Genomic DNA, 15,127 nt, shown 5'->3' with positions numbered 1-15,127 from the left:
GCAGACCGGATGGCGTATCTATGTGTTTGGGACAGAGCCAAGATCTACAATGTACAATGCCACTCAGAGCTCAGATCACCAATCTACGTGTGCATGCCAGAAGCGCTGTCGGGGTTAGAGCCCCGATCACCAATGACCACGTATGCTATTTCTACGCGGTTTATATAGACTTTTGGGTGCGCGTCTTAGCCAATGAGAGCATTGGATTCTGGTAGTCATGAATAATGCATACTGTACACAGCCATGGGGAAAGTTCTCTATCAATCATGTCTAAGGGAGATTTGTACACCGGCTGACTTGGACATTCTACTGGAAGAAAGTCTGAAAGCAGTGGTTAGCGGGCGAAGTAGAGTAGGATCACTCGTGGGTGCGTTAGGGGGAACTGATCCTCAAGAAAAAGGGAAAGGGAATAACTTTCTCGGTACATTATGGTTGTGTACAAGACTTGGTCTCTAGACTAAATGAGAATCTACACACTAATGCTATGGAGTAAAACTATGAGATGAAGGACGTAACCTGACCTCTAGCTAGCTACCGTCGGTCTCGGCCAGTGGGTTAGCGGGACGCGAATTTTTTTTCTCCCAAACGACACCCACCCATGGGTGTACGCTATGGCGTTTTGGACTTAAGTTTTATAAAAACATGAGAAGAAAATATAGAATTAGAAGGGAAAAAACATTTTAACGTTATGAAGTTCGGACTTTATTTCCCTTAAAAAAATCCTCCAAAGCCTCAGGTTAGAAAAGGAAAAAAAATCGGGTGCAAAACCGAAATTTGCACCCGCAACCTCGCGGAAAAAAATACTTCCTTCTCTCGACTGAGCTGTCGCACTACTCGCCAAAACGTTGAGAAACACCGTAATTAGGGAGGTTTCGCAAGCGAACGGATACGCTTACACTTACGTTTAGCTATCCGTATCCGTTTTTTACTTATGTGTAGCGAGCGAGATATGCGTGTCGTCTGTACGTATGACGTCATACGCCACTCACTATCCCCTAAACGTACAGACGACACGCATATCTTGCTCGCTACACGTAAGTAAAAAACGGATACGTATAGCTAAACGTAAGTGTAAGCGATATCCGTTCGCTTGCGAAACCTATATACCTGTGTGCGTATCAAAAAAAGTATCGTAGAGGTTGCTAAACCACCATGTATGCGGATGCCATTTCGGAAAAGAAAATTTGCTAGCGGGACACACTCGCTGGGGTGTTCGGGGTCAATGAGGGGTGAATACACGGGTAGGTTTTAGCGAGCCGCATTCGCTAATGCTCGGGGTCAATGTGGGTCGGATGCAGGGGTAGGGTGTGTGAGGGGAATTCGCGTCGACTTCGGGGAAGGGAGGACGGAAAATGGCTAAGTCCTCAGTACAGTCCCATGGCGGTACATATTCAATAGCAGTGAGCGCTACATGCATTGCGCGCTATACAATATAGCGTACTGTACAATGTGCTACCATGGAGCTATACGGTGCTACACACTTAGGCGTGTGTCTAAGACTTCGTGGTAAGCTTGGCGCTGTGTGAGGGTACACAGGATCGCTGCAAGCATTACGCTCAGTGCATAGATAGGAAGGGATTGGTTGGGAAAGAAGTAAACTGCGCAAATTCGTGGGAACGCAACGCTATCAGTGTCTGTCTCTAATTCATTATTTTTTACATCGGACTTTATCACAATTATACTGCTCAGTGCCACAATCTGAGGTGAGAGGTAGAGACCAATACTGATGGCGTAGCGTCGCATGACCAAAGTTCACAATCCGCAAAAGCTGCAAGCAAATGAGCTCTGTAATGTTGACGATAAACCATAATGGCGGCAGATCTCTCGTGGACAGGTATGGTGTACGACATTTGCATCGTTGGGGCCGGATTATGGGGTTCGTCAGCGGCCAGACACGCCTCGTTGCCTGGTCGCAAGGTGTGTCTTATAGGACCCAGTGAACCACAGGAAAAGGTAGGACATGAACCGAACCCTTAATTAATAAGGGAATAAATATCAAGTGCTTTGCTGGTTTTAAGCAAGTCCGTTTGAGACCGGCGTGGGGAATGGACGCTGATAATGGCCGGAGCCGAAGGCGAGGGACATTATTGGCGATCAGGCCCACGCCGGTCTTAAAAACGGACTTTTTAAATACCAGCCAAGCACATATTTATTCCCATTCATGAATTCCTTTTCGGTCAAAAAGTCAAAACAAGTCAAAAACTATATATTTCTTACGAATTTGTTCAACAGTTTTACTTCAATCATCTTTTTTTGAAACACTCCTCTAGCTATGTTATGTCTCTCTCGCGAGAAGTTGTAAACACAATCGTGCTCATGTAACATGCACTGTAACGTGCTCAATTATCCGCCGAATCCACCCGGAGAATTCGAAGCTAGCACGCCGGAGAAGTGAGACCGTGACACCGGTGTTGTGTGAACTTGGGACTCTCTAAATGCGGACTCATGGGTAGTATTGTGTATGCCAATAAGTGAAGATTGTGAACGCTCAACCAATTAAAGGGTAAAAGGGACCCGACTTCAAAGGAGTCCAAATTTCATGTAACACCACCGGAAAAGTGTTTAAGACCAGCCAGCCGGTGTTTAATCAGCCGTTTAAGACCGTCCACGTGACGGGCGCACGACCAATAGGAATGGGTAAACTGTCTTAGGTACATGTATTCATGAAAGTTGTTTAAGTTATAACCTAATAGCGAAAACTTTTTACAAACTTACATTTTGGGAAGGTCCTGTGAGAACATCCATAGTCTCATTGGAAGTTTGACAGGACATATTGTTTTACCTGTTGCGATGTTGTTTTCAGGATCGCCCTTCGCGGGACATTTTCGCCTCTCATTATGACGTCTCACGTACTGTGCGCAAATATCAGGGAAGTGATCACATTCGGAGTTTGATGACAATGAGAGCTTATAAAGGTCTTCAAGAATTGGAAGGAACCACAGGTACCGTGATGAATAAGCCTTATTCTTGAAAGAATGGGGGCGCTCTAACGACTCCATTGAGAATACTTATTAACAGACGTGAATCGAAGGCTTTTGAAGTATATATACATACTGCTTAATCAACTTTCTGAACTGCTTTAATAAACAGGTGTTTCCCCCTAGTCTTTGTACCTAAAAATGTTGTTACAGCGCACCAATTCGATCAAAAGTATGGCCTGTAGGGTTCGCTCGTACCCACCGCCCTCATATTGGGCGTTGTGCCTATGGAAAGGGCTAATCTCCTGCACAATATTTTGTGTGAAGGAAGCACTAGGCGCGAGAAGCAGGGCAGCTAACTGCCTCATCCAATGCACGTATGTTCTGTGCGCACATGCCATGTACAGGCGGAAATGTTGACCCGCGTTACTGTTCAAACAAATTCTATCCAATGAGGGCTCGAGAGAATTACGTCATGCATCTAGAAAAAGTAGCCCTTCCCAGCGCCCTGTGTCAGGGCAGTGCGTACGAGCGAACCTATTGCTTTTCCTCCAAAGCATTGAAAGCGAAATTGGACCTGATTATCGTTTTTGTTGAACACACTCACATACAAGTCATTTGCAACGTTGGGGTAGGCTATGACATTGTATCGTGACAAATTTATGAAAATCATGATTTTTCTTAAGTGGGGGGGGGGGGGGGGGGGGGTTCTCGGTACAAGTACAAATCGATTAGATTTTGGAAGTGATCCGGATCTGGGTCTTGATGCGCGATTTTTTTGTAGAGATTCTTCACCATTTTGTTTGTGCAAATATAATGTGTACAACTGAGCAGCTTTAAGCTTTGTGCGCGTGCCCCCGGCCTGTGACCCTGTGCTTTATCACCGACCTAATCTATAACCACACAGGTCAATGGACTAGACCACTTTATACATGGAGGGAGTGGATAGGTAGACACAGGCGTATACACGTTAACTACAAAATGTTTCAGTTTAAGGATTTGTCTTATTGAATAAATAACACTGTCTTACACGACATAAAGTGGCCAACATTGCTACTTTTCGATAAATTAAGAATAATGATCAATGCTGTTGACATTTTAAATGTGCAATAAAATATGGAAGTCCAGTGCACATGCCAGCATTTCTTTTGGGTGTACTGACAATATGGCGGGGAAGGGGACGTCTCTATAGTCCGACGTCCCATTGGTCCGACGTCCCATTGGTCCGACGTTCTATTGGTCCAACGCCCCGTAGGATGGCTTAGGGTCAGGGTAAGGGTCAGTCAACCTGAACCAGTGCAACTGTCGGACCAATGGGACGTCGGACCATTGGGTAGTCGGACCACTTGAATTGTTCTGCCTTGGGGGAGGTTTGCGCTCTCTGAGAGCTTTGTAATCGTGATCTACGATCTGGCCCTCTGGTCTTATAGGCATACAACTCAACGCAGCAGTGGGTCACATCATGTATGGAAAAGATATCGAAAGCATAACGGTGCCAATAGCCAAGGAAGAAGGTGTTCTCTTGACGGCAGAAGGCGTCCGTGAAAGGTATCCATTCTTGGACACCAGTCGATATGGCGACACCGCCATGTTGTTACCAGTTGACGCCGGCCACGCCAACCCTCGAATGATCGTCCGTGCGCAGCAAGAGGCAGCCGCCCTCCAAGGCTGTGATATTATTGATGACGTAGTTCAGTCGGTGGAGGAGTCGGGGGACCACACTCACGGCGAGCCATTGATGAGGGTTGTGATTGAGAAAGAGCGCCCCCTCCTTGCAAAGAAGGTGTTACTGTGCACAGGCGCGTTCACACAGTTCAAGGATCTTCTACCGCCCTCTACAAAACTGGATTTGGGAATTGATGGGTCGTTCACAGTTCGGCTGGAGGTTGGGGAAGGCGATTTGGAGAAGCTTCGCAGCATGCCTACTATGACATCTTTCACCGACGAGGATTGGAAGTGTTACATTCTCCCGCCGATAAAGTACCCAGATGGTAAGGACAAAATAATGTCATTTTTCAAACTATTCCCATTCAAATTTCACTAAACGTATTTCTTGATAATATAAAAGTTGGAAAACAAACCTAAAAACTGCAAAGTTCAAACAAAATTTAATATCTCATGAAAACAGTAGGGTTACTCGATAACCTTTCGTTAAAAAACAAACACATTTAATAGGTGTTGGCTTAGCGTTGGTACGGTATTTGTGTTTGATGTTCAGACAAATTACCAATTTCCACACAAGAATTGACACTAGATTTCGACGTGTGTTCATCTTCATTCTGCCAGGGAAATACTACGTGAAGCTAGGACCAGGCTATCAGGACCAGCGAAGACTGACCAGCCTCAAGGAAGTCAAAGACTGGTTTCTGTCTAAGCCCGATCCGAAGTTGGTGGAAAAGTACAGAGATTTGCTTTTGAGTATCGTTAAAGGTAAGTACCAGGTTATTACACATAGTGCTGCTGTGTTTTAAATGGTGATTTTAAGGGGTTGGCAGCAAAATTCAGTACCGTAATGATATTCTTATATAGATAATAGGACTGTAAATACAAGGACACTACTACTGAAATTCCCTTCTTCTGAGTAATATCTAAAGGTGGACAAAACAGTCCATACAACTAATTGTTTCGACGAACACATTTTGTGCAACTTTTCACTCCTATTAAATGTATGGAAAATATCTGCATTTTTGTTTATTTGTTTGGAAAAGAGTTTTAAACATAAAAAAGTCCGTGCTTTTCCGAAAAACTGAGGGCGCTGTTGGTATGATGTCATTTCAGGAAGACACTGTTCAAGGTTTTCTGTACAAATTTGAAACCCAAAATTTGCTCATTGAAAACATTTGCGAGAAAGGTTGCTCAATGACTTTTGCCATGTACGTACACAACAACGAATCACTAAAGAAAAGAAACTTGAGGACAGCAAAATATACACAATTCTAGCAACGTTTTGTGCTAAAATAGCTGTAACATTGAGGTATCTGCCTGGAATGACATCACAGTTTTGCTCATGAATATGGAAATTGCATTACCATAATATACAAACCAAAAGGCACCAAAATACCCTTCAAAATGGTAAAACAAGAATTGAAAGTGAGGTTAAATTGTGACACAAAACATGCATTTTCAAGGGTAGCATGGAAAATTACGTTATAAGAGCCCTTCAAATCAGGTAATAAATAGTAGTCGTTTTCGTTGTCTATTTCGCAGGCTTCCATCCAGTCTCTGTCAAAACCGATATGTGCGTAATTTCACATACGCCGACCGAACTCCCCTACTGTGACATGTTGTCGCCCAGACTCGGCCTTGCGATTGGAGGAAACGGTTTTGGGGCGATGATATCTGATGAGGTGGGGAGGATGGCCGCTGAGATGATCGCTGGAGGGGAGAATTGGAGCCGAGACATACCGAGGGAGATGTTCAAGGCTCGTGTCCTCACACCGACTGCCAACTTGTAAAAAAACCCTTACATTGCGGATAGCTCCCGCAAGCTTCTTATACATGTGAACCTAGCTGGTCGGGGTCAATCATTGGGAAGAAGACACGGCAACTCTGTTCTGAAGGTTTATTTCTGGAAATGAAAAAGGAAAGACGGAAAAGGAATTGGAGGTGTCTTCCCTGGTTTCCAGTCAGAATTTGAATTTACACCACAGAAAGTATTAAAGGAAAACATAAAAAGACATAAAAGATAATAACTAGCTGAGTGATGATTTAAGCTGAGTGATGTTAATATAGGAGCTTATCAGCTACATCAATCAAGATCAAGAACTAGGACTAGTTAATCAAACAAACATATACATCGTCACATTATATGTTAAATCTCAAATAGAATCTCAAAGGACAAAGAAAGCGTGAGTATTAAGTGTCAACTTTGTGACGGAGTTAGTAAAGGATGGCCTGGTCCTAAAAATAACTATCGTATTAAATTATAAAAATACATATACCGACTGGAATGAACAATATAATCAATCACGTAAACGGATAAAGGATGGCTACGTTAACGATGTTTGGTTCCCGCCAAAGCTCAAATGTCAGTCGCCATCTTGAAAATGAGACAAAACAATTAAAGAAAATACGAAAAGCTTAAACCGTGTTGTAAAAGGATATAAAATTATGTTACTAAATAAATATTTACAAATGCAATCAAGACAGATGAGGAATAGTATCAGCAAAGGATAATAGATGAGATTTTGGAAATATCTCAAGACTGACACCTCAAGTAATTCTTTATAATAAACTACACCAAAATACTTACACAAATCTACAAAATGCCTAGCAAATACTTAAGTTAAGACGAATGCACTTTCTCCTAGGAATGTGTTAATATGAAAATGTAGAAATTATGACAAAAAGTGGAAATCATTACCTGGAAATGGAAAAGGAAAGACGGATAAGGAATTGGATTGTCTTCCATGGTCTCCAGTCGGAATTTGAATGACCTGGGGACCGATGCCCGTTGCCAGCAGCGTTTGTAATTGGCAGACGTAATATGAATATTAATGAAGTGAATTAGCATAGCAAAGGATAAGTTAGCTACGCGTAAAGGAATAAACCAATTTTTAGGGGAGGGGAATCTTTCATACCTGTGACACACATTTCAAAGAAAAATCAAAAGAAAACCTGTGTTCAAATTCAAAAAATAAAGTCCAAATTGCCACCATTTCAGTCATGTTCCCTGTATCCAAAAGCAGTACTGAATGATAATGTTTTTTTGTGCAAAAAGGAATCAGACTATTTTTTCCTTCCAGCCTCGCTTTGGTTACGTTGATTTGAATGGGGGAAATGATTATGGCCGCAACATGATAATGGTCTTTATCCAAATGTTTGACACTTCAGTTTTTGTTATGAATACGAAGGAAAAAGTCGCGTATCGGTCAACATCTCAATCCCATCCCCTCCTCTTTCATAGACTTAAAAATCACATTATTTTTTTTTAATGAGCTATTAAGGTAAGTTTAATGTCCTCTTCGCTGGGTGATTGGTGTTAGTTAACAAACAGGAACCAGATTATTCAATATTTATAAATGTTGCCGTGATAATAAAGTAAATTGAGATACAATTGTAATTACAGCTAAAATGTGACAAACCATACAGCTTGCCACCAAGCGGTAACATAATATGACTGATCTCTTGACGCTTGCCGCGCCTGCAGTTTTTTTAAATGTGTACACAGACTGATCAACTGGCGAAATTCCACCGCATGAGGGCCGTTTTGTGCACAGTGATATTTCACACACATGTTTTTTTCATGCGGTCAAGTGGTTTCCGCTCTGCGTATACCCTCTGCGTTTCCTGCACGCAGCTAGCCTTTAATAAAGTTCGCAGAGCGACTCTTTCATATTGCATAATGGACTTTGATTCTGAAAGGAAAGCTCCTTCTCTGACGATCCACAAATTGTGTTTACGTTGACCGTATTATTAGATTATTTGAATCTTCCTCGATCAATTCGATCACCATCGCAAAAATGGCTACCACTATGGCACCCTTGAACACGACAAACGACGTGGGGGATGAACTGAACCCCGGTTGGGGGATCAGTGAAATCGAAAACAGCATGGTGGTGCGAGCAATCTACGGTATTATAGCAGTGCTGGGTATCACAGGTAACTTTGTAGTCTGCCTGGTGCTGCTTCGAGTCCCCAGTCTCCGCTCACACACCAGTAATTTCCTCGTGCACCTGTCACTGGTGGATCTGATACTATGCATCTGGGCGGTGCCGTTTCACCTGTTCCCCCACGTGCCCGACCCCAGCCCGGGGGTAGGGGGCGACATCAAGTGTCGCTTGTACTCCTCCAAGTTTCCCCTGTGGACCTGTGCCTTGGTCTCCATCTGTAGCCTGGTCACTGTTAACCTAGAGCGCTACATCGCAATCGTCTATCCCATCAAATACAAGAACATCTACACACCTAGAAACACAGCCCTAATGATCGCTGCCTGCTGGGCCATAGGAATCATCTCCAACTCCTACACGTTCTACGTCTACGGCAACAACGAAGACGGTCACTGTGTCTTCTTCGGCTGGCCTACCAAAGGGTTTCAGGTGGTGTTGGGTCTCTGGAACTTCATTTCCTATTACCTAGCACCCTTCATCTTCATGGTTATAACTCAATGGAGAGTTATCAAGACGCTCAGGGACCAGGCTAAGATGCTAAAGGAGAAACGAGAACGAACAGGTAAGAATGCTTCATCAACCCGAGGTCTCATTCTGCTAGTTTTGAATAAAAAAATGTATACTGGCCTTTCACTTGTGCCCACGAAACGATTGAGGACATGTGTTGTGCTCGGCGGTGGTGTATTTCATTACGACACATAGAGGAGTACAGTGCATGTACTACTAAATTGCCCATCTTGGCTGTTTTGGCAATTGTCTCGAAATTGAATGTTTTACCCAAGTCTTCAAAGAAGATTCTGTATGAAATGTATTATTTTTGTATTAATTGCATTTCATGTTCACAGACACAAATTGAGCTACAAAACGTATATACATCTTCATTTGTGCATTAAACGTTGTATGCAAAACCATGACCATCCCTAAAACAATAATTATTTAACACTGAATTTATGTAATCGTGATGAAGTTTGGTGTCGGAAAGTCGAGTTCACTAACCCAAGAAATGAAACTGCACGCTGCCCTGGTAAATGGTCGGTTAGGTCAGGGTATTGCTCGACCTTATGAGTGCCATCTGACACGTACAGATTGCCGACAGAGAATATCAAATTTCATTTCCTTATTTGCGGTTCAGTCAATGAAACCTCATTAATTATGATGTGATACTAACCACTGAGCTTTAAGTTTTTTTTCTTAAAGTAACAGTCTGGCAAACCTACAGAATGGTAAATTTTTGATAACCAGAACATTTATTATTTTAATTATGACAAAAGATAAAAAATACAAAGAGCGAAGAACTTTGCACTTTGCGAACTCATGTCTGTGTATTATGATAATAATGATTTCCCTATACTCTTCCGTATTAAGCAGTCGCGATTGCGCACGTCGTGTTTACAAAGCCACACGGATACACTTCCCAATCTTCCTTTATCGTTAGAAGTTGCTTTGGTTTTTTGGTTTGTAAAGATGACATGAACTCAGGGAAACCCGAGGCCAGCCTTTCCACCGGATGTGTAGGGACTGCAAAGTAGACTGTTGTCACAATTCTGCCACATGCTGCAAGTTGAAAGGCCCGACACAAATTTCCTGACCTAAACAAAAGTATTTTCTTTACGACATTTACACCTCATCTGCAGCCAAAACAGTAATGTGTGCCCTGATCAAATGCACACGATACGTCCATATAATGACATTAATGTTGAGTTGACATCTTTGCCAAGTAGTAGCCAGTCAACAATTAGCAACGATGTATTTGTTTGCAGAGTATATCATTGAAACTAAATAAAGGGTTATTTAGTGGTTCTAGTTTCGATAACGTTGAAGAAATGCCTAGCAACACGGCGCGGCGTCGAGGTATCATAGAACGGGGTCTACTCGATGTTCCCCAATACCTATGTTCCCCAATTAACATATCGCGGTAGAATCGCGTCAACAAAGCTTGAGAAAAATTATCCAATTACACCATATATTATGGACGCGAACGCGCAAAATCTGAGACAAACAAAAGTCATCGTACACAATTCCACAGGGTTGTCTGAGGGGCGTGGCTAACTCGCAAACGGCGATAGGTCAATATGAGTTCCCCGGGCGTAATATTCCCCCACACACACTTTTAGACCAGGGGTGGGCTTTGAATCATCCCCCACTTTTTCGTGATGAGAAAAAAATTAATGCGGATTTCGAGGTATTTTTCGAACATCCCAACAATCCAAATGTATTCAATAGCACTGAAAAGTGGAAAGATAATGACAAAAGCTTTTAAAATGCGCCGTGTTGATGTACGCCATAGGATATAATTATTGTCACCTAGTGCAATGTGGTGTCCATTCCCCCCCCCCCCCCCCCAGCGTGAACAATACCTGCGTGGCATTATGATTATAAGTACGTCATAGCATTCATAGCGATCATTCAGCCTTTGTTACGTTCCAAAGCCGTTTCCGCAATATGAGTTACCTACGCCAGTCCTATCCTGTTTGGATACTGTAACATCAAACTTTGTAGTTATGTCAGCTGTGGTTCAGGTGTGTGTGTATGGTGAACTGATTGCGGACGACCGAGGGAAGTGAATTATTTTCCCAGGCGGAGTACTTCGGGAAGATTAATGGTCGGTGAAAAATACGTGATGCATGACACTGGTATCCTCCCATGAACAATCCGGCTAAATTCTGGTCTATGTTTCAATCAGAATCGAATGTGAAATGGAAGTGACGTCACCATACATTTGCGGAAAAAAATGACAAAAAGGTTTGCAACTTTTGCGAATTTGCAGCTTAACTCTGAGTATATTTAAATACTTGCTGGGACGTCATACATTCGCATCTTAATTTTAAACTTACCTTTAAAATTCATGTTTAGAGCAATCATTAATTTACCTCGAGGGTACTTCAAACGTAAAACTTTTAAAAGTTGAACATGGCTTCTGACTAACGCCACTTGAACATAGACATTGACTACACGGGGAGCCACCGACATAGGGCTGGATAGCTCAGTTGGTAAGAGCACCGGGACGGTAATCCGGAGGTGGCAGGTTCAAGCCTCGATCCTGTCAATTTCTTTGTTCAGTTTTTGAAAGTTATTGCATAATGCACTTATAGTCAGTTTCCTCTTTGTGGTTTATTTTCAAAACATCAAATATTTGATTTTTTCATTTTACATTTTTTGCTGCCTCAGAGGCTCACCAAAGGGAAAGTCCAAATCTCGGTTTATTGCTTAAGGCAGTCTCTGTGTTGACACTAACATCTCAGCGTCTTAATCGAGTCCTTTGAAAACTTCCGGTTCCATCTCTCAAGGTGAGGTCTCTTGTAGAAGATCCTTTGGAATTTCACGCTAACCACTTTTATTCATCTACTTTCTCGCCACTTTTATAGTGTCGACGGTCCGGAAGTCACAATACCGTAAGATGTGGCAGGTCCACGCGGCTCAAGAGTTGGAGAAGACACTCCTGATTGTCAGCATCACGTATGCCATCTGCTGGGCGCCTAACCAGTTCCTCTTCATCGTCTTCAACCTGAGCCCGGACCCTGAGATCGTTGACTTCGGGGCTGCCTACTACCATTTCACCGTGATCCTAGCCGTGGCTAACTCCTGTCTCAACCCCATCATCTATACCATGAAGAACAGGCCCTTTCGTCGCGGTATCCGTAAGGTGTTTGGCTGTCCGCGGGGGATTCACCCCAAGAAGCAGAAGCCTGTCGCGGCAGAGGTCGCTACTGTTAATAGCTCTGATATCATCAGGCTTGGCCACGGGCCTGGTGTGATCGTACAAGAGAGTACTAACGAAACATCGCAGCAGGTATGACCGCCTAGGAATTAGGATGGTGAGATTCAAGAACCATCTTTTAAAAGCAGATATTCTGCTTGCCAGGCCCTTGCCAATGTTCAGCCAATGTTATGCCGCTATATGCCATTGTTACCAATATAGGACCCACTTTTTTTGGCCAATGAGGCAAACGTACGTGGAACATTATTGGGTAAGATTGGGCCAATATTGGCCACATTCTGCCAAGGATTGGCTTCCCCGATTGGCCTGTTTTTGCCTAGATGAGCCCAATATTGGCCAGATGTTTCTATGCTGGCTGGATTGCTTGTCCAAAATGAGGACAAGAGAAGAATGTATTAATATAGACTACTTGCAGTTAAATTGTATTGCTGTAAATTCCAAAATGTACACTTTTCTTTTAGTATGGGTGACGATATCATCCAGGCCTACATTATTTTCTAGCAACATAATTTGTGAGTTTATTTTTAGTCAATTAGAATGCACCATTGGCACCCAAAACATGTATAAATAAAAAAATTAGCATTTTCCCTTAGTTTTGGAAAATATTCTCGGAATGCTGTAATAATATAAACAAGGCTTCTTCCTTCACTGGCATAATGTTATCAAAACTGTACGGCTACATTTTCCTTAGAACTAGTGAGTATTGTTGAATACGTTTTAGTCATCAGGTTTCGAAGAGATCCTATAATAAGGGCTCCCTGAAAACACTTATTAATTTTCTCTCCAGAAATGGAACAATAAATACTACAAATTTCGTATACATCGAATATTTTATATAGGGTTATTACCTATATAATGGAAAAGTGTACAAAAGCTGAAAGGCCTTGGAAATAAATGAAGGCAATTAAGACGACGACAAGTAAAAACACAAGTCTTGTCACAGTGAATGGGAATAAGCACTGGTGGGAAAGTGCCTTCGTCTAATTCGTTTAAATTCATAAGTGTACCGTGATGACTAGATTACGGTTGTGGTCGCTAAGAAAGAAAAAGAGAAGCAATTTCCTACTTTCTCTGTTTTGTTCATAAATAAGAACCCTGGATAAAGTACGTCTACTCAACGAAACACGAGTGTCCACTGATATTAAACTGCGCCTTATTTCAATGCACGAGGACTTCATTCTGTTCAAGTCAACCCTTGATAGTTGAAGTTATAAATGGCTCCGTTGTTCGTACCTTTGGACGACGAGTCATGAGTAATATCAACCGTCGGACACAGTGAGGTTCAATATTGACAGACTAGTTCAGCTGCAACGGGGCCTTACAAAAACAAAGGATACCGCGTATTGCGCAATAGACTTGTGATAGGTTCAAACTGACGATGACTCGACTTTCCTGGCCAAAACAAATAGCTGCGAAATAACGATTGTCTCACAACCGCTACTCTTTCTAAACTATGACTATAAACTGGTACAGCAAATAAGAACAAGCGAAGTTGAGCGGATTATGTTCAGGCCTATATGATTATCAATATATAAACTACAGTTTTTGTACATAATGTATTCTAATTATTACTTGAACAATACTTCCTTGTTTCAAAAGCAGGCAGTTTGCTGATAACGTGGTGATTAAGGATTCATAACAGTGTCAATTAATGCTCCTCCACGCCTTATCTGTTTTGATATTGTGGTTGAGATGGCATTATGTGACCATGCAGTTTTCCATCTTTAATGCGCAGATATACGTTGAGAAAAGTCTGAGTGTTCCGCATTGACTGCAATTTTGAATTATTTGTAAAAGTTCTCAATCTCCAAAAGAAGCTGGAAGATTTGTTACTAAAATAATTTACCAAAGAAATGTAAACCATGCATGAAATGAAACTGTGAATAATATTTAAGGAATATCTTGAAACCGCAACGCATCGCTCTATTGCATACTGAGTAATTTTATTGCTTCATATTGTATAAGTGCAAACATTGTTATGATACCAGGAAGATAGACAATAAAATAATTATTCTGGTTTTTACAAACGTGAATTTTGTTTTATAAATAGACAAAGGAAGCAGGTATATACAAAACTGTGGCAGTAACATTAACAATTGTCTGCTATACTAGTTATAATATTGGTTTCGATTTCAAGGATAAGCAAAATTATAAAATTAACCAAATCTTTTCATCTTAGACCATCATGCTCAGCATATATGAGTACACCAACTTATATATTGCTGACACAAATATAGGGACAGAACAAGAGAAGAGTTTATAATTAGAAATGACACCAAGTTTTGACTGTGTTATGCAAATTCGAATCTCTTTACCAACTCTGTTTACGGAAACGAATTGCGCAATGTATAGTTGATTGTTTTGTGTTGTAGCACATGTTTTTTCGCTACGTTTGATTGTTTAAACTGTGTCATAATCATGTGATGCTGTAAAGTCATGTTCCCTGCCGACCCTTGCACACCCAAATAATGTCTGTTGACCACTTTTTTTTTAATGACGAGTCATGTACTGTGTTGTTGGTGACACACAGTATCATGGGGGTTTGCTTCACGTATCCCGTGGGTGGGCCTAATTCTTTCGAGATGTTGTCTATTAATTTTGAAATAGTATTATATTTGCAATCTATAGCGGAACATCGTAATGTAAACAATGTTTGCTACATTTTAATAATGATACAATAATAAAACGAAAATTGCAACATTGAGAAAATCACGTATCCCGAATAATTTTTATCATTTTCAGACGAAGAGATGTAAAATATCCACCTACCTAAATTTCAGCAGTTTTTTTTAAATATTTTGAATTGGAGTTAGTTTGCTGCTGTTTAACAAGGAATCATACGTGACGATGTGTAGTTATTGAGCGGAAGTCCGTCCTTTATT

General features: G+C 41.6%; 2 protein-coding genes across 2 annotated transcripts; both read left to right on the top strand.

The window, feature by feature from the left end:
* The first annotated feature begins 1,357 nt into the window (after positions 1-1,357).
* LOC119739802 (monomeric sarcosine oxidase-like) lies at positions 1,358-6,661 on the top strand. The gene is made up of 5 exons (XM_038214880.1): positions 1,358-1,953; positions 2,804-2,942; positions 4,349-4,909; positions 5,205-5,348; positions 6,126-6,661. The coding sequence occupies exons 1-5, from the start codon at positions 1,810-1,812 to the stop codon at positions 6,371-6,373; spliced, it is 1,236 nt and encodes a 411-aa protein (XP_038070808.1). The 5' UTR covers positions 1,358-1,809; the 3' UTR covers positions 6,374-6,661.
* Positions 6,662-7,736: 1,075 nt separating this feature from the next.
* On the top strand, positions 7,737-14,954 carry LOC119739798 (galanin receptor 2a-like). Its single transcript, XM_038214872.1, has 2 exons — positions 7,737-9,089; positions 11,893-14,954. The coding sequence occupies exons 1-2, from the start codon at positions 8,381-8,383 to the stop codon at positions 12,321-12,323; spliced, it is 1,140 nt and encodes a 379-aa protein (XP_038070800.1). The 5' UTR covers positions 7,737-8,380; the 3' UTR covers positions 12,324-14,954.
* The last annotated feature ends 173 nt before the right edge of the window (positions 14,955-15,127 follow it).

The sequence above is a fragment of the Patiria miniata genome, unplaced genomic scaffold (assembly GCF_015706575.1).
Source record: "Patiria miniata isolate m_02_andy unplaced genomic scaffold, ASM1570657v1 HiC_scaffold_4, whole genome shotgun sequence".
Classification (NCBI taxonomy): Eukaryota; Metazoa; Echinodermata; class Asteroidea; order Valvatida; family Asterinidae; genus Patiria; species Patiria miniata.
The sequence above is the reverse complement of the archived record's forward strand: the minus strand, read 5'-3'. Positions and strand labels throughout refer to the sequence as shown.